General features: G+C 51.9%; 1 protein-coding gene across 7 annotated transcripts in view; it reads left to right on the top strand.

The window, feature by feature from the left end:
• ATP11A (ATPase phospholipid transporting 11A) overlaps positions 1–24,302 on the top strand; it is a 129,337-nt gene that overhangs the window by 97,142 nt on the left and 7,893 nt on the right. For all 7 annotated transcript variants that reach the window (XM_055335836.1, XM_055335834.1, XM_055335829.1 and 4 more), the window contains exons 18-28: positions 4,892–5,073; positions 7,384–7,635; positions 9,068–9,242; positions 11,239–11,341; positions 11,476–11,621; positions 12,087–12,146; positions 13,179–13,306; positions 14,837–14,972; positions 20,610–20,675; positions 21,332–21,435; positions 23,047–23,212. In XM_055335836.1, coding sequence (XP_055191811.1) covers positions 4,892–5,073; positions 7,384–7,635; positions 9,068–9,242; positions 11,239–11,341; positions 11,476–11,621; positions 12,087–12,146; positions 13,179–13,306; positions 14,837–14,972; positions 20,610–20,675; positions 21,332–21,435; positions 23,047–23,212 — 1,518 coding nt within the window. The remainder of the gene's footprint in view (positions 1–4,891; positions 5,074–7,383; positions 7,636–9,067; positions 9,243–11,238; positions 11,342–11,475; positions 11,622–12,086; positions 12,147–13,178; positions 13,307–14,836; positions 14,973–20,609; positions 20,676–21,331; positions 21,436–23,046; positions 23,213–24,302) is intronic.

Consider the following 24,302-nt stretch of genomic DNA (forward strand, 5'->3'; position numbering starts at 1 on the left):
ATGTGTTTTCAGCACCTACATTTCAGGAACTGCAACCGTGTGGGATTGCATGCTTTACATCGTTGCCAGGCTCCCTGGGTCTTTTCTTTTGAAAACGTCTTCTGTTTCATTCTGGGTACCTTCTGCCACCCCGTCTCCACGCCCATGCCTCTCACGTGCTGTATCTCGTCAGCCAGCAGCCCTGGGGTTGGGATATCCACCCCAGACACCAGGACTTTCTGTCACCTGCATGTCTGTATTTAACTTCAGGACGTGGGATCCCTGGGTGGCTCAGCGGTTGAGCACCTGCCTTCAGCCCAGGGCGTGATCCTGGAGACCCAGATCGAATCCCACGTTGGGCTCCCTGCATGGAACCTGCTTCTCCCTCTGCCAGTGTCTCTGCCTCCTCTCTCTCTCTCTCTCTGTCTCTCATGAATGAATAAATAAAATCTTTAAAAAAAAAAAAAGAACTTCAGGATGTATGTGACACGATGTGGTTGCTTTTTTTGTTTCTCTGCTCGTTCTGCCCTTGGAACTAGGTGGTTAGTGTCCTTGCGATGGGTGATGCTCTCTGCCCTCTGCCTGCTGGGGGACTTTGACTAGACTGGCCCGTGGAATCTGCCTTGCTGGGCTCGGGGTCACCCTGTGTTCCCATCAGGCACCAGTTTGTCCTGTTTGGATGGTGGCTTTAGGACATGTCAGGTGAGTCCAGGGTATCACTCGGGGGAGCGAGTTCCTCCTCAGTCTAGAGAAGGCCCTGTGAGCCATGAGGTCTGTAGCCTGGCTTCTGGGACAGCACCGTCCCCTCTACCTCCTGATGGCTTGTTCCCAGGCTGGGGAACCCTTCAAATGCCCACTGGCCCTCTGGAGATGCCAAGGGGCTGCCAGGAAACCCCAACTCCAGGTCTGAGCAGGGGCACCTATAGGGTCACTGGGTTTGGGTCTCGACGTTAAGATGATCGTGGAATTTCAGGAAGTTGTAAAGATCGTGCAGATGGTGCTTTGTATCCTCCCCCATGACCGTTAGGGTTGTTTCCACCTTGAAGCCGTCAGGAATAAACCTGCGTGAAACCTGTATCCCGGTTCTGTGGACATACGGTCTTGTTTCTCTGGGGTGAACGCCCAAGAGCATGATGTAACTGGCACTGAGTTTTTTTAAGAAACTCCCACCCATTTTCTGGTGTCTATAGCCAGTGCCGCTGACAGGCAGGTGGTGGCTGAGCCTGCCCAGGCCACTGGCCCCAGTGAGCTCTTGTGTGCTCTGGTGCCATCGGCAACTCGTCCCTACTTGTGTTTTGCCAACTTTCTAAGACAATGGTGAGATTTTTGGTTTGGTTTTTAGGTTGAGTTTTGAGAGTTCTCTAGATGTTTAAGATGTGAACCCTTCATCATATCTGTGATTTGCAAATAGGTTCTTTCATTTCTGCTGCTGCTTTCATCCTCTCCACAGGGCACTTTGCAGAGCAAATGGTTTTAATTCCAAGGATGTCTGTCTTGTGCATTTTCCCTCGTGCATCCTGCGATGGAGTCACACCTAGACTCTTTATCGCCATTGGGTACTGAGTGCTCTCTTCTATCTTCCCTTATGTTTTACCTTTAAGTCTGCGATCCATTTTTTGTTGTTGTAAATACACATAATTTGCCTGGTGGCCATCATTAGTGTGTAAATCATTGGCATCAACTACATTCGTCCTCCAGCCATCACAACTCTCTGTTGCCAAGTTTCTGTCACAAACAGAAACTGTACCATGAAGCAAAGTCTTCCCCTTCCCCGCTCTGCCTGGACCCGCCAACCTCTGGTCTCCCTTCTGTCCCCACACACCTAGCCGTCTTGGGTATCTCTTGTATGTGGGATGATACGATATTTGTGCTCACGTGGCCACCTTCTCTCACCTCACAGAATGTCCTCCAGGCTCATCCAGGTGTAGCTGTACCCAAGCTTCATGCCCTTTCCAGTGCAATAATACTCCTTGGGATGGATTCGCTGCATGGGCCACATCTTGTCCATCTGTCTGTTGATGCACACACTGCTTGTCTCCACATTTTGGTAGCTAGGAATAGTGCTTGTAGGAAGCCTGTTTGGGACCCCGCTTTCAGTTCTGTGGTCGTGCACCTGGGGATGGAATTGCCAAGTCACGCAGGGACCCTTGACGATCTGCCAGACTGTTTCCTACAGGAGCTGCACTATTTCACATTCATGCCAGATATGCATGAGGGTGTCAGCTTCTCTGCATCCTCACTGATGTGCATTAGTTTCCATGGTTTTATAGTCCTCGTACTGGGTGTGCAGTGGCATCTCATTATGGTGGTGATTTGCATTCTCTTAATGGCCACAGCTGCTGAGCACATTTTCTGGTGCTTCCTGACCACTGGGAGGTCTTTGCAGAAATGTGTATTCAGATCCTTTGCCCACTTTAAATTGGGCTGTTTATTTTTTTCTTGTTGAATGGTAGGAGCTCTTTATATATTCTGAATCCTAACACCTTAACAAGAATGTGATTTGTGACCATTTTCTCCCATTCTATTGGCTGTGGCCTCACTCTCTTGATAGTGTCCTTTGATGCAGAAATTCTAAAATTTTAATCAAGCCCAGTTTATCTCTCATTTCTTTTGTTACCTCTGCTTTTACTGTTACATTTGTAAAACCATTGCCAAACCCAGGATCAGGAAGATTTTCCTGTGCTTTTTTCTAAGAGTTTGACAACATCAGCTCTTACCTTCGGGCCTGTGGTCCATTTGAGTTACTTTTATAAGTGGTGTGAGGAGGGGTCCAGCCTCAATCTTCGTGGGTGGATGTCCAGTTTTCCCAGCACCACTTTTTTGAACGGTTCTGGCACACTGCCAAAATCCCCTGACCCTGCACAGGAGGTGGCCAGGCCATTGTCTCTGTTGTCTTCACGCAGTAACACAGTTTTGATTTCTGTCCCTTTCCAGGGAGGTTTGGAATCAGGAAGTATGGGTGTTTCACTTTTGTTGTCCTTCTACGAAACTCTTGGCTATTATCAGAACTTTGAGATTCCACATCAACATTAGGATGCACTTGCCGTCGGGCTTTCCTGGGTTGCACCGACCCTGGACCACTTCGGGTGGTGTCTTGAGGACCAAGATGTCTTCAGCCCGTGGACTTGGGGGCCTCTCCACTTCCCTGGTCTCGTGTAACGTCTTCTGGGAACACGTTGCAGCTTCCAGTCTACACATCTTTTACCTCTTGAACACGACTGATTTTTGAATATTGAATTTGTATTTCAACCACTTACCGACTTTATCAGTTCCAGTGGTTTTCTGTGGAATCTCAGGGTTTTCTATGTGTAAGACCATGTCTGTGAACAGAGGTGGCATCCTTTACTTATCTGGATGCTTTTTTTTCCTGCTTAGGTGCCTTGGTAGGAGTTCCAGTGCTGTGCTGAACAGATGTGACCAACCTGGTCATCCTTATCTCATTCCTGAGTCAGGGCCAGAGCTTTCTGTCTTTTAGCATTTCACAGGCTGACGCCAGCTGCAGGGCTCTCATTAATGCCTCTGTGGTCGTGCAGACATTCCCTTCTATTCCGGGTTATTGAGTGTTTTTTTTTTTTCATGAAACAGTGTCGGATTTTATCAGATGCTTCTTCTACATCACTTGAGATGATTGTGTGGGGCTTGGTCATTCTCTCCTGTGTCTCAGGGACTGATTTTCCTGGGCTGAGTCCTCCTTGCCTCCTTGGGGTAAATCCACTTGGTCGTGCTGCATAATCCTTTAGGTGTGCTCTTGCACTCAACTTACTTGAGGGCTTTTCATCTGCATTTTTTGGGAAGGATATTGCTCTTTAATTTTCTTTTCTTGTAGTGTCCGTGGCTTTGTTGGTGTAGTGTGGTCTCATATACAACATCTAGGGTTTGGGTAGCACTTAGCAGGAGGAATCAGGAAAAGTATTTCTACTCCCTGACTCCACAAGTGGAAGTCCCATACCTATTTTTAAAAACAAGTTTTTTTTTTTTTTCACTTCTGAAAGCTCTGCTTCCCTTCCCACCAACTCTTTGAAGAGCTTCAAGGACAGTAGGAGACATTCACCTCTGTGACTGCATCCTTCAGCCACATCTGGAGGTCTGAGAAATAGCAAAACATGTGAAGCTTTCTCTGGGCAGTTACAGGAAATTTGAACTCACATACAAGAAAATCTTAAAAAAGAAAACTACACACCAGTATCCTCCCAGAATTTGGACTGATTGCATAGGAGGACTCCGGCTCTTTTCCTAGGATTAGTTGAGTCAGGGCTGAGACAGAGGGGAGGTCATCCTTAGAGCATCACTCAGACCTTTGTGATGGTTTAGATGGTTTGCCTCATCCAGACAGGAAGGGCACTTTGACTGATGGAATTAAGTGCTTCATGTGCGGCCCTCGAGCTCAATGGCGCCTTGCTGGGGGGCGTGTGCTCTGCATGGTGACATCCAGAGTTACAGTCGCAGTGAATCCACTGTTGCTGGATCCTTATTTCTCTGTCCTGTGGACGCAGTATGTTTGATAAATAACTGAGCAGCTTTTCTTTGGTGGGTGCTAAGATCACAGACTTCCCACGTAAAAAATGTTACTTTAGAAACATCACTTGATATTTACAGTGAAATTTCTAAATATTGTCCTAAGAAAAATTTAACCCTTCATTTGTCAAAATAAAAGAACAAAGTCTTATATTTTCACAGCCCTGATTTGTATTATTGCTATGCTTACCTGTTTGGAATTTAGTAATCTATAATGATTGTATATTTAATGTGCATATAAATAATTCAGATATAATGGCAATCCTTTAAGGGTTGTTGCCTGTTAATTCTGCAGTCAGTTTGGATGAAAGAGAGGGGATATTGAGAAAGCTCATGACATAAAATTCCAGGGGAGTGACACTTGGATTTATGTTAAACGCTGCGCTATCTCCCGCAGGAGGGGCTTCGAACCTTGTGTGTTGCCTACAAAAGGCTCAATCCGGAAGAATATGAAGGCATTTGTACGCTGCTGCAGGCTGCCAAAGTGGCACTTCAAGATCGAGAAAAGAAGCTAGCAGAGGCCTATGAACAAATAGAGAAAGACCTTGTTCTGCTGGGTGCCACGGCTGTCGAGGACAGGTAGAGTCTGCGCCGTGCCCCATCAAGGCCAGCAGTGGTGGTGCTGAGGCGGCGGGGCCTGCGGGGTGCAGTGGGACTGACTGCCACATCTCATGTCCTCACGTGGATGTGCATCTGCAGCAGGACACGACAGGCCTCAGGGTGGTGTCCCCCAAGGTCGTGCCTGGACTGTGTTTTACTGCCGTAAATCAGGACCATATGGTTGTCTCGTTCATAACGTGTCATCAGTAGTCAAGAAACAGTCATTCATAAACCATTCTTTATCATTCAGTCAAGAATTGATTCTGCTCCTAAAATTTGTCAGCAGCCCTAAGTTCATGCATGACATTTTCGATGTGAACGTACTCAGTGTCATTTCTTGTTGAAGAAACTTAAAACTGTGAAGTAGAATATCGCAGAAACTATGACTAATGACTGGTAACATTACCAAATGTGTGTCTCCTGTGCTCCGAAGCCACAGCCGCTCACCTGCCACCATTATGTGTGGAGGCTGGAAGTGAGTTCAGGCCTCGTGCACTAACACACGGGTGCATGTCATTCTTGTGACTTGAGAGCATGGAGAGAAAGGAAAAGAAAAAATACCCCCATTTAATAGAATGAAGCAGACACTTGAGGGCATTTGCTAAAGGTTTATTTCCTTTTTTTTTAATTTTTTTTTAATTTTTATTTATTTATGATAGTCACAGAGAGAGAAAGAGAGAGAGGCAGAGACACAGGCAGAGGGAGAAGCAGGCTCCATGCACCGGGAGCCCGATGTGGGATTCGATCCCGGGGCTCCAGGATCGCGCCCTGGGCCAAAGGCAGGCGCCAAACTGCTGCGCCACCCAGGGATCCCTAAAGGTTTATTTCTGTAAAGTTTCAGAGTCTTTAAGGTATAAATGAACCTGACTGTTAAGTCCTTACTGGAAACCCACACTTCCCAGTGTCTTTAATGACCAGTCTTTGGCTTCCCAACCTCGATAGGGTGTCGGGTGACATGTCTGACACTGCTGTGTCTAGAAAGTCCTGTCACTTCGGCCAGATGGGGGCCCAGGTGCCAACACAGGAAGCATAGCTTGCACTCGGGAAGGGCCTCAGACTGCGAAGCCATGGCCACTGAGGGTCCCCTGGTCAGGGGACCTAGAGAGGGACATGTGGTGCATTTGCCTGGAGACTGTCCTCGAAGGAGGTGCAGGGAGGGGAAGGTCTAATCGGGGGAGCTGTGCCCGTACACCCTCCTGAGGGTTGAGGGAGCAGATCCACTCAGAGGGAAGTCAAGACCTCGAAAACAGAAGTGGCCTGGGGCAGGTGGGAGCCAGCAGCTTTGAAGTGATAATACTCGGTCACAGATCATTTTCCTGAAACCCCAGAACATTTCTGCAGACTGACCTTTCTGGCCCAGGTTTCAGAAAAGTGGAAAGTAGATGAAATTGAGATGTTTTCTGTGTCTCTCGAATGCCGAGGTCATGGGCTTGGGGCTATACTGAAGAGGCCCACCCCAAGTCTCATTGGGTCGCCCCAGTTAGGACCTGAACCCGCCAGTACCAGACAGAAGCATGGCACACTATGGCAGGACTGCCAAAAGCCAGGACTGTAAAGTCTGGAGAGAATGTAAGTCCCACATGAGGCAGACGTGGCTTTGATACAAGGCCTCCACACACAGCAAGGCAACCTGAGCAGTGTGTGAACTGCTCGTCCGTGTGCGTGCTGCTGCATGCCCACCATCTGGGTTTCCCATACCTCAAATGGGGTTGCCGATGGAGCCTCATCCCACGACCTTCGGTGGAGGCAGAGTGCTTCCCAGCATTACACGTGTGGAGAGCCCAGGGTCTGTGTCGGCAGGTGGTGGAACACAGCTGGCTGTCCCGTATCTTACCTGATTTAGAGGTGCCTGGGCTCCAGTCTGTAAGTGTCAGATTACAGCAGTTCATGCAAACGAAAGTACAGCGAGTACTACAGATCACCTGTTTTCCCGATCCCATCTTTCCCTGGTTAAGACGGTTTGTGGTCGCTCCTGTGGTTACTTAAAATCCTCCACAAGTCAGGGGTCCCAGCTAGACAGAGCAAGCGTGCTCACCAGGTGTCGAGTATGCAAAACAGACACTTCTTACTATTACACGTTTTCCTGTAAGGAAGTGCTCTCCTGTGAACAGTTAACATGTAACCATAAAAACTCCAGGTGCTTCATGGTAAGATTGCGAGGTAGTGGCATGGTGATTTTTAGTTTGAGGGAACAGAAACAATTTCATAGCTCACAAATTTTTGAGATTCTTTGCTTTGATTCACCTGTGTCACACCCAGGATTGTGTGTCTCATTTCTGCTCTGCTCAGGCTCCAGGAGAAAGCTGCTGACACCATAGAAGCTCTGCAGAAGGCTGGGATCAAGGTCTGGGTTCTCACTGGGGACAAGATGGAAACAGCAGCTGCCACCTGCTATGCCTGCAAGCTGTTTAGGAGGAACACACAGCTGCTTGAACTCACCACGAAGAAAATTGAGGAGCAGAGTCTACACGACGTCCTGTTTGAGCTGAGCAAGACTGTCCTGCGCCATAGCGGGAGCTTGACAAGGGACAACTTCTCAGGGTAGGCAGTGCCCCCATCCCACCACAGAAGGGCTGTGTGCCTTCAGCACCCCTGCGGGCAGCCTGGTCTGTCCCCGGGGGTCCCCACGGCATCAGTGTGTCTGCAGTGAACCACGGAATTGGGCCAGAGTCATGTCTTTGCAGCAAGTGTGATGTGTCTTGCATAAGATGTGTGTGTGTGTTCACTTTTAAACTGCTGCTTATGGGTGCAGGCTTGACTGATTAATAAAATACTAGGGTTGGGATCGTTCTCATTGGCTGATGAGGCACTCAAGGGCTGTATTGCGGATTCCTCTGGGTGTCTGTCAGTGTCAGAAATATTAATAATGCGTGATTATTTCTCTGTTGAGACCGAGCCGGATATGCCCGTGATTGTTTTTCCCAAGAACATTCAGCAGTTTTCTCACATTTTATCGATGCTGTCCTTGCTGGTATCAGATGCATGATCTGAGGTTAAGATTTCATGGAAATCATTTTAGGTTTTCATTAATGTAGTAAAGCAAAAGCAGCTCTCTCATCCTATGCAAATGTTAGATTATTCATAAGGAGTGGGAGATGCTTCCCTTCATCGATCTGCAGGATTCCTCTGGGGGATTAGAGATGATCTTGTAATTTTGAAACCCAGCAAAAAGGTATATGCTGACCGCACTCCTTCCAACTCACGCCCTCCAGCAGGATGCCCCATGAAGGTTAGCTGCAAGCCTGCAGCCCGAGGCTGGTTACCGTGGCCAGGCTTCACAAGTAAAGACAGCTCTACAGGCCGCAGGCACATGTTCCCCATCTGTTGTGGAGAAGTACTAAAATCTGCACACAAAACCACTAGAACTGTGTTTGCTCTGCTTCGGTGGCATGACATTGTGTTGTTAAAACTCAGTTTCGGGGGATGCCTGGGTGGCTCAGCAGTTGAGCATCTGCCTTCAGTTCAGGGCATGCTCCCGGGTTCTGGGGATCAAGTCCTGCATGGGTCTCCCTCTGCCTATGTCTCTGCCTCTCTGTGTGTGTGTCTCATGAATAAATAAATAAAATCTTTAAAAAAAAAAAAACCCTCCATTTAGGGACGCCTGGGTGGCTTAGTGGTTGAGCATCTGCCTTTGGCTCAGGGCATGATCCCGGGGGCCTGGGATCGAGTCCAGCATCGGGCTCCCCACGGGGAGCATGCTTCTCCCTCTGCCTATGTCTCTGCTTCTCTCTCTGTGTCTCGTGAATAATAAATAAAATCTTTAAAAAATAAAAAATAGGACTCAATTTAAAGTGTGGTAGAGGGTGTTACATCCAGTGCTCTAAAGACTATATTGATAAAGCAAGAACCCCAGTTTCTTAATTCCCTGATCATCAATCTATAGCATCTGTAGACATCCCAAAAAATTGCATAGTCTTTTGAAGTCTGTGGACTTAGCTACTGAGTAACCTCTCTGGTTTGTGTAACTAAACAGACTGTCTGCAGACATGCAAGACTATGGCTTGATCATTGATGGAGCTGCGCTGTCTCTGATCATGAAGCCCCGAGAGGACGGAAGCTGTGGCAACTACCGAGAGCTGTTCCTGGAGATCTGCCGAAACTGCAGCGCTGTGCTCTGCTGCCGCATGGCACCCCTGCAGAAGGCTCAGGTCAGGCCTGCCCCGGCCTCCACAGGCCCTGGGATGGGTGGACACCCAGAGCCTTGGCGTAGTTCTGACAGCCTCTACTTTTCTCTTTTTTAAATCCAGCAAGGCACCACCTTTTAAAACTAGAAGCGGGAATGGCAGGCATTAAACATGGATCTTACTTGGCTGGTTGTGGTTAGTTAAGAGTTCTCTGAATCACGTGGACAATCGTCCCAGTGGGGGCTGGGAAGCCTGGCCCTGTGTGACTCTTGTGAAATAAAACCACATCACAGAGGTATAACCTCATCTATAAGCATCTGTAGGAAAATCTGTCAGAAAGACGGAAGGGTGCAACTGCTTATTAGGTACCTGCTGTTGTTAGGGAGTCAGATACAGTTAACCCACTCGACCTATGGAAGGATTCTGCTGTATGAGTGATGTCATGCTAATTGTACAGAGAAGAGTAAGACCCAGAAAATTGGGGCCACTTGTCTGCAGGATGTGCTTGGAAACTCCAGTCCCAGCATGGCTTCTGGCCTGTAGGACTCCAGACTCCTGTTCTCCTACCACCACATGGTCCACTGGGGACACACGGAAGACATGTTTCTTTTCGGTATTTTATAAAGTGTTATAGAAGACACATGTAAGCACGGGGTCCTACTGGTGTCAGTAAACCTATAGTATGTCTCCCTTTGTCCAGCCACATTTTAGATCAATTGCTCTTTCAACTGTTTATGAAAGAAATCTGTCACTTCTCAGCTGACCAAGGGACCAAGGGTTGGGGTAAAACACTGAAAACTACATGTGAAGAGCTCATTTCTAGCATTTGTAGCACACCACGTGTATGTGGCACAGCAGAGCCTCTAGAGGTACCAGGACCCACCCCCGATGGGCACCCATGAGACCCAGGAGCATGGCTGCGGGGCTGCCCCACCCCCACACCCCCTGCCCTGTCTTCTGTGTCCGACTTCACATAAATCTCATGTCACCACGTCCAGGAGGACAACTCAGGACTTTATGTTCTATCTTCTACCGTGTGTTCCATGGTCCTTTTTTTTTTTTCCAGTTTTTAATGGACTTTCACAAATGTTTACACATATTAGCGTTTCAGACTCTCATCTCGAAGCAGCAGGCAGTCCACACACCACTCCTCATCTTTTCCATCTTCCACCCTGAACCATGGCGCTTAGACACATAGACGGAGAAAAAGTTTGCAAAGAAATGCGTATTTGAAATTATTAATTGTATCAAATTGCCAGGTAGGATTTGCACACGTGGCAAGTGTGAGGATTAAAAAAGCAGGAGCGCTGAGGAGGGCACTTGACAGGATGAGCACTGGATGTTATTACTATATGTTGGCAAATCAAACTTCAATTAAAAAAATATATATATAGGGATCCCTGGGTGGCGCAGCGGTTTGGCGCCTGCCTTTGGCTCAGGGCGCGATCCTGGACAGCCGGGATCGAATCCCATATCGGGCTCCCGGTGCATGGAGCCTGCTTCTCCCTCTGCCTATGTCTCTGCCTCTCTCTCTCTCTCTCTCTCTCTCTGTGACTATCATAAATAAATTAAAAATTTAAAAAAAAAAATATATATATATATAAATGAAAAAAAAATAGCAGGAGAAGTAGCTCAGTGCTCAGCAATGGATGCTCAACACCACATAGCGTGTCTGGTAGCCAAACGTGCGGTTCAGGTGCTCCCCTAGGTTTATCAACCATCTGCTGAATCTGTGTGTGCTGCGGTAGCTGACGGCTGCTTCCTTCATGTCGTGTTTCACCAGCCTTTCTCAGTCCGTTGCCTATAGTCACACTAGCTGCCTTCTCTTGACTCTGTTGTACTTCCAGCATGAGAGGATCCATCCCGTGTGCAGAGCGGCTTGAACGGAGGAGGGCCACACCAATCAGATCACTGTCCCTTTCTCCTTGACTGACTTGACATCTGTGTTCTTTCTCGTTAGTGAATAATCTGTGCAGATGGAGAACAGAGAAGATAAATGCTACGTTTCTTTATTTTCCAGATTGTTAAATTAATCAAACTTTCAAAGGAGCACCCCATCACGTTAGCCATTGGTGATGGCGCCAACGACGTCAGCATGATCCTGGAGGCGCACGTTGGCATTGGTGAGCCATCTGCGCCTGGGTGCCCATGAGGTGGGGAGGGGAGGCAGTGGCGGGACCCGCCACCTTGTTGGTGGTGCCTTGTCTGCTCCTGGCTGCTTTCCCTCCCAGTGCTGAGAGTGGGTCTCCTCCCACAGGTGTCATTGGGAAGGAGGGTCGTCAGGCTGCAAGGAACAGCGACTATGCAGTCCCAAAATTTAAGCACCTGAAGAAGATGCTGCTTGTTCACGGACATTTCTATTACATCCGGATATCTGAGCTCGTGCAGTACTTCTTTTATAAGGTAGGAGGGTGTCCCTGCTGTGGCCGCAGGTGGTGTGCTAAGCGCTACACAGTGCCGCAAGGGGCAGCTCAGGAGGGGACACAAGTGGCCGACGGAGGTGGTGCCATGCTGCCCCCAAGACAGGAGGTATGGCCCGCCTTGTGCACAGATTCGGTGGGGAGCCCGGAGGAACCTCGCCATCATCACGTGATTGAGAGAAGGCAGTTCTTCTGTGAGTCCTGGAGATGATTCATTGATCATGCTCAGGCCACACCAAGTCCCTGGACGCCATCCGCTCACAAGGCAGTGTGCCTGGTAGTGCCATTAAAACAGGAGCAGACTTTAAAACCTGTCACCCACGCTTCTGAGAACAGGGCACTTTGGGGTCACTTCCTGCAGCTATGGTGTATTACAGGGACAGCTGAGGAGGGGAGACACCTCTCACAGCGCACTCTTGGACTAACTGGCATGTGGCTTGCCTTTCAGAATGTCTGCTTCATTTTCCCTCAGTTTTTATACCAGTTCTTCTGTGGATTTTCACAACAGGTGAGTCCTGCTGACTGGAGTCAGAAGCTTCCCGGGCCTTATCTCCCTTCCCTTTGGGGTGGCTTGAAGGGGCGAGCAGGCTATAGGGATAATTAGGCTATAAGGGGAGCAGGCTGCAGGGGGTGAGTAGGCTCTAAGGGGAGCAGGCTGCAGGGGTGAGTAGGCTATAAGGGGAGCAGGCTGCAGGGATGAGTAGGCTATAGGGGGAGAAGCCTGCAGGAATGTGTAGGCTATACGGAGAGCAAGTTCCAGGGGTGGGTAGGCTATAAGGGGAGTAGCTTACAGGGGTGGGTATGTTATAAGGAGAACAAGTTGCAGGGAGTAGTAGGCTAAGAGGGGAGCAGCCTGCAGGGGTGAGTAGACTATATAAGGGGAGCAGGTTGCAGGGGTGAGTAGGCTATAAAGAGAGCAGCCTGCAGGGATGTGTAGGCTTCAGGGGGCAGCAGGTCAGGGGTGCAGTGCCCTCCACCTCACACCCCTGTGCAGCCTATCCTCAGGCAAACTCAGGAGCAAACATGGGGGCCCAGTGGCTCCAATAGGCTTGTTCACGTGGCCCCCAGCAAGGTGCCTGGCGCATGCCTCATGCACATGTGGGCTGTCCCAGGTTTTCTGCCCCTCACCGAGAGGATCAAGTCGGCACCTGAGACCCCCTCCTGAGTGCCTGGTCATCGTGTCCCAGGAGAGCAGCAGCCCCTCAAGGATCCCTCCCCCCTGCGGGGTAGGGACTGGGAATAATTGACACTTGAAGATGGCATCCAAATTGCAAACTTTTCAGCAACCTTGTTTGTTGCAAGTTGGCAGTGGCTGAGGGAGGGATTCATGGTGGGACTGTGGCTCTAACCCTCACAGTTGACGTCATGAAGGGTTGAAAACGTCCTGTTGTCTATAGCTACAGAAAGAGGACTGTATGATTTTTAAGATGCTCATGTTTCTGGGTCTTTGTAAATTAACGTATACGTTTAAACAAAACGTGAAACGAGTTTGTTGAGGGCTGCAGAGTGCGGTTCTCAGCGTGGTTCTGTCCTCCTGCAGACTTTGTACGACACTGCCTACCTGACACTGTACAACATCAGCTTTACTTCCCTCCCGATCCTCTTGTACAGCCTGATGGAACAGCATGTCAGCATAGACACGCTCAGGAGAGACCCTTCCCTCTACAGGTACAAGCCCAGTGGTCCCTGCACACCACTTCCCGCACAGAAACCCCTGCTCTGGTTCTCTCAAACCCAGAAGCATCCCCTTCAGCTGGTACTCTCACTTCCATGGGAAGCAATGTGACTTCAGTAAATATACTGCAAATTTAGAGCGAGGATTTGAAATGAGCCTGTCACCCAGTTTGTATCTAACAGGCTTTTTAGTAGTTAGAGGAGGACCTGGGATCAGAGCTTCCATCCCGGTGACTCCAGTGGTTTGTAGCCTCCATTATCCTTTCAAGCCAAATACATTCCCTTCCATGAGATAAAAAGGGAAGTTAGTAGATCTGATGTCATAGTGCTCTTTTTTGCCAAAAAGTGTTTTCTAACAATTGGGAAAAAGTGTTTTTCTGCTGTATTGGAGTGTACTCCAAGATTGCTGGCAGATTCAGTATGTTAACTGTTTTTGTGGCTTTTTAGAGTAAATTCCTCATATCAGATAATGTTAGATGCGTGTGTAGTTTTAAGAATGCACAGATTCTGTGAGCGCTTACCCGGTGTCCCTGGTGGTTACTGCCTGACAGTGTCCCACGGAGGGTTGAGCGGTGCCCCCCGGACATGAGCACCAGTATCATCCAGCACTTACTGGGGGGGGGGGGGTCCTGCACCCACACACTGCAGACTGCTAGCCAGCGTCATGGCCTTCGTCAGAGTGTTGGCCGCGGCATTGTGTCTGGGAGCCCTGGAGCCCCCCATGATTGCGGTGGGCAGTAAAGCAAGCGTGGAGCTCACCGTATACCATCAGGGTTGGCCTCCTGTGGGCTAACAGCTATACGAGTCGCAGCGGGAGCTATGCCAGGAGACTGACACCCACAGTTTGCATGACGCGGGAAGGTCCATGGGCCTTGTGTCCTGATCCATTCACAAGCAGACATGTGAGCGTCTGTCTGCCTTAGGCACATCTGTGTCCCCGTGGAGGGAGGGAACCGAACCCATTGTCTGCCCTTCACCTTTGATCCCATGGGGATGTTGTCCATGTGGTCCCTGTGCCACTGTAGCATGTTTGCTCTGTTCACTGTCCTCTGGCTCTGCTTCTGTACCGTGGCTGCCCCAAGGCCTTGGTGGAGCCAGGCAGAGCATGGCGTGAAGGGACGAGGGGTGTCCAGCAGGTGGCCATAGGGTAGGCGTCCAGAGCATATGCAGTGTGTGACTTGGGGACACATTCCATGCGATGGCATGGGGAGGAGCCTGCTGGGATTCCCCCAGAAGGCTATGAGATCAGGGCCAGCCCCAGTGCAGGTGCAGAGGGCATTAAGCAGAGGAAGGGAGCCACACCTGCACAGGCAGGGTGGCCCCCTGCGGACAGACCCTGGGTCCTGGGTACAGGCCCGATTCTCCATTGCCCACTTTCAGAGCCAGTGGGCTCTGCAGCCTAGGGTGGCACAGTGGCCAAAGGGACTTTCCTGGACAGATGGTCACTGCAGGGCCTGGAGACGGCCTGGTCACCTTGGGGGTTTGGTTTTACTGACCTGCAATCTCACCTATTTGCTTACACAGAGATATTGCTAAGAACGCTCTACTCCGCTGGCGCGTGTTCATTTACTGGACATTCTTAGGAGTATTTGATGCTCTGGTATTCTTCTTTGGTGCTTATTTCATGTTTGAAAACACGACGGTGACCAGCAATGGACAGGTTAGTGCGGAACCACATCTTGTTGGCTGGGCTGCTCCAGGTCCCCATCGGGCACGGGGCAGGGGGGCCTGTGCGGCCTGGTATGTGGGAGTCTACCCCTGGGGGCCGCGGGCACCTGTAAGTGCTGTGCTCTGTGTGGCTCTGCTCCCCAGGGAATACCCCTCTTGAGAGCTACAGGCTTGTGGGAGTCGGTCTACCACTAGCTGCTCCTCCAGCTATGCGCATCACTCTGGCATAGCCTATTTCTTATGGGAATTAATTTCATATTTAACGCATTGTAGCTTTTTTTTTTACATACTTACCTTAAGTATCTGTTGTCTTTGCAAGGAGTAGATTTGTAGTTGGCTGATAGCCAGTCAGCCCTCTGGTCGTTTGCATAATCTCTGGGGGTTGTTTATTCGTATCTTGCTTTTGTCTTTTTGCCACTGGCCTCCCTCCCCACTCTCAGATAATGACCACCAACACACACATGGTAAGAAAACTGTGGGTTTGTCCTTTATGTTTTGAAGTGCATTGAAAATAAAATATTTCTCGAAATATTTTCACTTGTGGCGACTTCTGTGTGCTTTGTCGGTAGAAACCTGTGGGCTGCCGCCGGCCCCCATGCGGGGCCAGCGCTGCATTAGACGAGTATGTCTGCATCTGGTTTTGTATTTGCTGTTTCTTCTCTCAGTTTCTGTGTCAGGCTGGCCAGCCGAGGAAGTGGTGGTTTTTAAGTGGATTTGATATATTTAAACGTCCCTTAAACTTCCATGCAAGGCACCATCCCAGGTACGGGATGCCCAGTGGAGACGCAGCACCAAGTGTTGGGCACAGGTCAGCAATAGCAGGTGCACATGGGGGATGCTCAGGTGCCTGGGTTTGGCAGCCGCGCTGACCCAGCACTGCTGGCGCGTGCAGGAGGTGATCTGTGGGTAGAAGCTCCCTGCGCCGCATGAGGGCCTCTCCTCCTACTGAGTCCTCCTTCTGTCTCTCGGGAGCACACTCTCCCTGCCAGGTGGGCGGACTATTCACTGGCAAGGGGCAAGTTTTTTCTTTCCTCTCATTACTAAAAGGTGCTGCTCTTTCATTGTAACTTAAATCAACTTTTCCTAAATTTTTTTTTAATTTTTTATTTATTTATGATAGTTATACACACACACAGACGAGAGAGAGAGAGAGAGAGAGGCAGAGACACAGGCAGAGGGAGAAGCAGGCTCCATGCACTGGGAGCCCGACGTGGGATTCGATCCCGGGTCTCCAGGATCGCGCCCTGGGCCAAAGGCAGGCGCCAAACCGCTGCGCCACCCAGGGATCCCAACTTTTCCTAAATTGATCTTGAAAACGTTTTAAACATTTCATTGGACTTTTTTAAAGCTTGACTTTTTTTTTTTTTTTTTAAGCTTGACATTTTTCTAGGATTCGTTCTTTGTCTTTGTTCACCTGGGTAACCCCTGGACGCTGGCAGGGACTGTGCCCCTGCAGGGCATCCACGGGACTTCTGTCCTGCATGTACCTTGGGAAGAACTAAGATTTTGTGTCTCCAGAGCTGGGACGTCTAGACCGAGGTCAACTGTCAGTACCGCGAAAGGCTCCTCACCTGGGCCTGAGTTCAGACAGATTAAGGACTGTACAGATTAAGGACTGTACACTCTCGGGCAATCAAACTCGGGGGTTTTGTGTAAAATTGATGGAACTATTTTATTCCGCTCCTTAGTTGCCTCCGTCTCAATAGAACGTAGCAAAGTGACCGGTACCTCCTGAGCATCCCTAGGACACAGTTTCAGTGGGAATGGATATGCACGAAAATATGTGTGTGCCTGTGCACCCTGGACGTGGTCGTGCCCATGGCAGGCACGGTGTGGCCTTGCAGTGCTGGTCCCTCATGAGGCCTGGGCAGTGTCTCCTCCTCATGCTCAAACCCCTGGAGCCCTGACATGCTCCTGGCCAAGCCCCCTCCAGCTGCTCCTCATGCTGATGAGGGTCAGGGGGCAGTGGTGCCTTGCAGGAGTTCCTGCCTGTTCCTGGGTGCCTTCTGCTGTCCTCCTGACTGGCCTGTTTCCATAGGATGCCTGGAGCCTGCAGGGCACCTGAACCCTGACCTGTGGCCCAGCGCTTATCCTCATTACCACCACAGGCTGCTCAGTAGCCCAGCAATACTGTGCCCCAGTGCACAGGCCAGTTGGTACCAAGTAGGGCCTGTAATGTGAGGTGTTTGCCCATAGTCACACGTTTGAGAGGCAAAGTTTCCTACAGTAGATGGCGGAGAGCCTGAAAACCAGCACTGTGAGAGTGAGTGAGGAGGAACCACAGCACCCGCGGTCTTGAGGGAGCACATTTCCCTCCCGTATCTGAGGGGACAGGAGCCCCCAGAGGCTGGAGCAGCCCAAAGCCACTCCACGCAAGGAAAGGCCAAGGTTAAATGTCTGCTGTTCTGACTCCAGGGCCCCCCACAACTCCACATGGTGCCTTTCTCATCAGGATGGTTTTCTTACATTCTCATTGGCTTTGGTGCTAAGGTGAGATGGCCCACAAAACTAGGATGGCACTGTAGCCTGGCTCTGTAGTAACCCGGGTACATTGCGGGCCAGTCTCCGGCGGCTGACGGTGCCCCTGGTGCATGCACAGCAGGAGTCAATGCCCGTCCATTCTGTCTAACCACCCTTCCTGGCCAGAAGCATTTCAGGGCATGGCGGTTCAGAAGCCCCATCCTATCGACCATGGGGAGGTGAGGACTCCTTGAGATCTACATCATCCTGAAGGAGTGTTCGTAGGTCACGTGGGGTGTCAAGGGATGCTCATCCATCACTTCTTGGTAGGAACATGTTCTACGCAGACACAAGAGCCAATGTTATTTCTCCTGCTGCCGCAAACGAGAGCACTGAGACCGTTCCTCACTCTCATGGAGCAGCAGGTTCAGCTCTGGACGGGGCTGGCACGCGTGGTAACAGAAGTCAGCTGACACAGAGGCCAGATGGTGACCGCACACACCCTAGAAGTAGGGAGTCTGTGTGAAGGGAGCATGGACGGGATTTTTATGGCCGGGATCTTGAGAAAACACAGTTATGTCTGTTGTGGAATATTTTTACACGTGAAAATGAAGTTGGTTGGGTGTGAGGGCTCTTGTGTGCAGAACACTTTCCTACAAGATGCTCCTGGAGAACAGAGGCCTAGTGAGGGGGGACCTGGGGCTCGTGGGTGCTTGTTAGGTGTTCGTGTCCCTGACGGAGGCTGGAAAGTCCCTGGAAGTCTGTGTGGAGGGGAGTGCTCCCGTAGGACACCAGGCCAGGCCTCCTCCTGGGGCGGGACGGATGGCACACAGGGAGCAGACCCTCTGGACACCCTAGCACAGAGGGGGACAGCTGACTTGGGGGGGGCATCCTGCCTCCCACCTCTCTCCCCCAAATCCAAAGAAATCATGGTAAACAACTTCAGTAATACTAGCAGTGAGCCTTCTACCTGCAGCAAATAAAGACATTAGGAGGGTGTTTGCAGAGATAAGTAGACTGCTTTCCCTTTGCGCCTCCACCACTGCTGAGAAAATAGGTTCTAACTCCCTTACGTGAGAAGCTAGTTGAAAGGTACATTCCAGAAACGCTTTCCTCCAGAAAGGTGTACAGTACATTTTGTGACCCCCCCCCCCAAACCTACTGTGGAGCTGGGTTCGAGAGCCCTTGAGAGGCTAGTGGATAGCTGCATTCAAGGGATGATTGTTCCCAGAGTTAAGCACAGTGATTTCCATTGGGCCTCCAACCGAATGTGGAGCTAGGGCCTAACTCCAGCGGGTCAGGAACTGCCTGCCCAGGGCAGCACCAGGGCTCGCAACCTCTCCGTTCTGGAGTCGACACAGCTGTGCGCTTCTGCTGCGTGCCTGTAACCATTGTAGCCGAGGCCCACATGCGCTGCTGGTGAGGCGTCAGGAGACCTCTCCCCGGGTCTGCTAGTCACCAAGTCTACGGATCTGCCAACTCACGATACTGTTGGTGCACCCCTGTGCCCCTGCTGTGCACCCTCACGCTTCTGCAGTTTGCTGTCATCTGATGCTTCAGAAGTGTTTCCATGCTCCCTGCCATGTTGGGTGGTGACCACAGGCCTCCTGCCAGGCCCCCGTGACAGGCCCACTCGGGGTCTGGGCTGCAGGCTGCCCCAACCTGGTGTGGCTCACCCTGTCCTTTTGTCTGCGAACATCGGCTTCCAGCAAAAACAAATGCAGTGTTGTGTCCTGACACCCTGCTGGGCGAGCACTTTCATAGGCTGCTGCCAGCTGCACCCGGTCCCAGAGTTTAACATTTTTCCTGCCCCCAAAGTTAACATTGACAAGACAGCACTTCCTGACCAGAGTTCCTTCCCTGGGCATTACTGCCTGTTAGGGCTGGAAAGTTGCAGGCTTTCATGGGGCCGCCCTGGGCGGTTAGCAGACCCAGCCCCACCCGCGAGATGCCAGGAACTCCCTCCCCAGTGCAGCCACCAGCACCATCTTGGGACTTTGCGGGTGTCCCCAGAGGCAGAGTCGCCTCCAGGAAGCCACCCGTGTGTCAGTGTCAGAAGCTCGTTTTGCTCCCAGGGATGGACAGGGGTCAGTGGGGGTCTGTGGGGGCCCGTGTGCCACAGGAAGTCCTCACGGCAGTTCAAGGTCCTATAGGGAGCTTCCTGCCTTCCCGGATGTGTGCAGAGGCCCAGTAACTGTGCCCCCGGACCCATATGTAGATTCGTTCTGTGTTGAAATCTAACCACACAAAGCCGTGGTGTTCCAGCTTTTTAATTCTCTGTGAACTAGGGCTGCTTTCTTACAAAGAAGTCGTAGGTGCATTTTCTAAGAGGCACGGTCCCCGTACACCAGGAGGAGGCTGTGCTTAGGGGATTCTGCAGAAATTTCAAGGAGAATAGCTCCCGTGGACTAAAATCCCCCAAGGACTGGTTTTCCCCCAGTGAGAAAGTCAGTATTTTGCTTTCTGTGTCTGTGTCTGTAGTTGAGAAATGTCTTGTTTTTGTGGTTTGAGCCTGTGTTTTTACTAGTGCAGCTTCGCGGTGCCACGCAGAGTCTCGCTGCCCCCGGCACCCCCCCCAGCAGGTGGGCATGTCCTCCTGGGGGCTGGGGGCTGGAGGCCAGCACTCGCCTGCGGCCTGCCTCCAGTTCCCCTCACCCTGTGATCCTGGCTGGCGGTGTTGCCGTTGGTGACATGGCCATGACGTGGTCATGCTCTCCCGCCAACCAGCGGCTGGTGGTTGGTTCTCAGGGCGGGCAGGTGTTTGAGTTTGGAGGACAGTAGCCAGCCCTCCTGAATTCACTCTGAAGCGTGCAGGAGCGCAGAGCGGGGAGCGGGGCCGTGTCCCTCCCAAGTGAACACAAGGCTGCAGAGCTGCAGCCGCCCTGTGCGCACAACACTCCAGCTCCTGGGGACTCTCTCCCCGCCGTCTGCCTTGTTAAGACGCTGTCTGTTGAGTGTGGAGGGGCCGGCATCCAGGGCCCAGCAGGACAGGCCCTGAGCCCTTCCCTGAGCTGCTGGCCTGGCCCTGGCTTCTGTCAGTGACAAACTTGGTCCCTGTGTGTGTGGGGTCTGGGCTTCTGGCACGGGAGCATGGTGAGACAGTCCTGTTTCAAACGTGCAGGGGGAACTGTGTGTATTAAGTGGAGACTCTGGACTCTTTTCCCTACAGATCTTTGGAAACTGGACGTTTGGGACGCTGGTGTTCACCGTGATGGTATTTACAGTGACACTGAAGGTGAGTTCCTGCCACAGACATTCCTCCTTACGGCCCAGCCAACCACTGTGGGCGCGCCACCCCGTCTGTCATCAACTGGGCACAGGCTGGACACCACCAGGCCCACAGCCCCTCAGGATGCAGCCCCCCCAAGCCACACACCCCAGGCCCACCCTCCCTAGGTCCGCACCCCGCAAGGTCCCCCCAGCCCTACACCAGGCGACCTGCTCTGTGAACTAGAATTACACAGAAGGTAAATGAGGGAATGAGCTTTTTATTGGAAACGAGTCAGATTCAAATTCTTTTAAACAGCGAGCAGCCCCCCCCACACACACACACACAAATAGTGAACGTATTGGGGGAATTCATGTCTTGTCACAGTCAAACCAGGGTCCGTGTTCAGTGTGCGTCCTCGGTGGGACGGCAGCTGACAAGGTAGCTGCTCCACTGGGTTCTCCGCATGTGGGAGACGCTCCAGGCGTGTCCCTGGGATGTGTGGGCGGTGCCTTCTCTCCTGGGGAACCTCAGGTTCCCTTCTTCCTCAGCAGGTTTGTGTGGGCGCTTTGGCCGCTGGGGAGCCAGGGTGGTCTGTCCGTTTGCCTCTCTTCTCCTTGGCTTTCAGTCCTTGCTACCGCGGCTCCTTCCAGCCCACCTCACCACCCATGTCTGTGTTTCAGCTGGCGCTCGACACGCACTACTGGACGTGGATAAACCACTTTGTCATCTGGGGGTCGCTGCTGTTCTACATCGTCTTCTCCCTCCTCTGGGGAGGGATTATCTGGTAGGAGCTCGGGGTACTCACAGTCCTGCGGAGCTTGCTTCCAGAGCCCCAGCGTGCATCCCGCACGACCTCGTTCCTGCAGCAAGGCGTGGTGCCAGCCCAGGGCCGCTGCCTGGACCCACGTTCTCTGTGGGGGAGCAACGCTGAGTGGCACGTGATGAGGCTGGAACGTGGGAGGGTGGGTGCCCAGGCTCCAGGGACCTCCTTTAGATTGCAGGTCAGAGAAGACCTTTAACCCAGGGCCTGGGAGGGGGCCGGCCTGCTCATCTCGGGTGTCCTGGCTGCTCCCGGGGCGGGTCCCAGGTTATATGTGTGTCTGGCGTGTTGAGTCCAGCCTCCTGTGCTGCGGCAGTGATGAGCAGGTGTCATGGGAACACCAGCAGGGCTGGCCCAAAGACCACCCAGGACACTCAGCAGAGGGGCAGCCGAGTCCCAGTGCTCTGTAGAGAGATTGCCGTGGCTGCCAGGTTAAAAACAAACCTGAGTGAGACGTGAATAGGACAATAAACCCGTGGTGCTGGGTTGGTGGCCCCTGTTAGGGGCGTGGAGTGGCTGTGTGTGGCATCTCTCATGGTGCTCTTATTGCCATACCTTGGCTCGTTGCTGTTCCTTCTGCCCAGACATCCTTTCAGACTAGCCGACCCTGTGAGCTCTTATGTATCCTTCAGAACCCCATGCGTCAGCGCCCTCCTTGGGCTTCCCTTGAGCCCCTGCGCAGTCAGGGCAGTCCCACCTTGTCACCCGGTTGCTTAAGCTTTCGTCCCTGCTCCCATTACAGCACATACTGCGTTTTCTGTAATTCTCCTGTGTGCACCCCACCTCCCTGTGAGGCAGAGGGTTTCCTGGGATGCATCTGGGACCTGGGAGTGCCGCCCATGGAGCATGCTGGCCAGAAACATGCCTTCCCCTGTGTGGTCTCCCCGCAGCGGGCTGCCCGCCCCACCTCTCCGAGCTTCTCTGACCTCTAGTGCCAGCGCTGTGCACTGCATGCTCTCTGGGACCTGTAGGTGCTGAGCTAGGTGGTTTCCAGCCTTGACCCCCGAGGGCCCACAGTTCATCCTGAAAACCTGTGAGCCCAGCCCCTGGGCCTGGCGTTCACCACTGGTCCCTCCAAGCTCCTCTCATGGGTCCTAGGTTAGATATTTTCTTGAATTATAGGTTTGCCTGGGTGGGAGACCATTTGTGCTATTTTCATAGGAAAATGACTTTTTTCACAGTCTGAATCCCACGTTGTTAACCAGCCCTGCTGATCAGAACCTGTGCCGTCCTCTGCGTGTTAATAGCCAGTGCTCAGGTTATGATTCCGGGATACAAAAAAAAAAAAATCACCAATTTTCATGCTTTAAAGTCATTTTGTGCTGTCCTGAAATCTCCAGAGGACTTCCCCTGTCTTTGGGCTGATTTGTGGAATTCCTGCCTCCTTCCCCCACTGCTTACGGCCCTGCGCCCCCTGCTCAGGAGTAGTCATCGCACATGGGCCAAGTGCCCTGAGGGTCGGTGACAGTGGTAAAAGTCTCCGGGAACAGGTGCACTCTTCCTGAGCAGAGAAGATGGGCCCGGGTTTTGGCGTCCCCTGGGTGACCACCGACCTGCCCATCTGTTGTTTTCTAGGCCATTCCTCAATTATCAAAGGATGTACTATGTGTTCATCCAGATGTTGTCCAGCGGCCCAGCCTGGCTGGTCATCATCCTCCTCATCACTGTCAGCCTCCTTCCTGACGTTCTCAAGAAAGTCCTGTGTAGGCAGCTGTGGCCCAGCGCCACAGAGAGAGTCCAGGTACAGGCGGGGCCACGGGGGTGGGCCCATGGGGGAAGGAAGGGGGCTGTGTGCATGCCCTGGGGCCCAGCCAGAACAGGCGCTGTGGTCACTGTAGGGAAAGCAGGAGAGGTTTGTGCTTGGCAACGTGATGAGTCCTCACAGTGCCGCGGAGGATTTTAAGCATGAACGCAGGTGAGATGCAGGGTGACCCAGAAGCTAGTCAGCCGAAATAAGAGAAAGATGGGCAGACAAGAACTCAGCCAGCTCGGAAGGCAAATTCTTCTTTTGTGAATCTGAAAAAGTGTTTTAAATTAATTGTTACCTTGAAGGCCAAGTTGCCCAAGTCTCGGGTGTGGGGGATGTGGCTAAAACACTGGCACTGACTCTGGGAATTCTGGTGAGCACTAGGGTCCCACGCTTTCCACCATCCCCACTGAGGCCAACAGGCGAGTGAGTTCTGGGTTCAGGAGAGAAGTGACCTGTGCAGAATGCCCACCCTGGCTGGCGAACAGCAGCAGATGTCACTCGGAGCTTCCCAGAACCACTCTGGGCTGCTCGTGTTCTCAGGGAGGGCACACTCCCTCACCCCTCACCCCAAGATCTCGGGGAGGTGCAGAGCCTTCATAAAGAGAAGGGAGGATCCTGCCAAGTATGCAGAAGGCAGAGCAGGACTCTCCCTGCAGGTGCATGTCTTCCCTGTGGAGCACAGGTGGGCCTGCAGGTGGGCGGATGATCCATGCCCTCTAGGGCCAGAGGAAAGCTCTGGAAGCTCAGATGGCCCCAGCACTCAGCCTCCAAGTGCAGTTGGCCGGCCTCTGGGATGGGAAAGAGCTAGGCCCCCACGGGATTTGCAGTGAGTGAGGTCCCAGCGCCGTGTGCCCCTCCTCTACCCGATTCAGGGATTGAAGGGGACCAGGGTGGGCGAACTTCCTCTGAAGCCCCGGTCTAGTTTATAACATCGGGCATAGCGCCCCATCCCTCCCTAGTGGTTCCCAGCTTGAGCCCACGTGTTCGTAGTCAGCCTGGCAGAGCGCGGGAGTGTGTGTGGATGCCTGTGCTCTGAGCTCTTGAGCGACACTGCCTTATGACAAGTGTGGATGGCCGTGAG

The sequence above is a fragment of the Nyctereutes procyonoides genome, unplaced genomic scaffold, assembly GCF_905146905.1.
Source record: "Nyctereutes procyonoides isolate TBG_1078 unplaced genomic scaffold, NYPRO_anot_genome, whole genome shotgun sequence".
Lineage (NCBI taxonomy): Eukaryota > Metazoa > Chordata > Mammalia > Carnivora > Canidae > Nyctereutes > Nyctereutes procyonoides.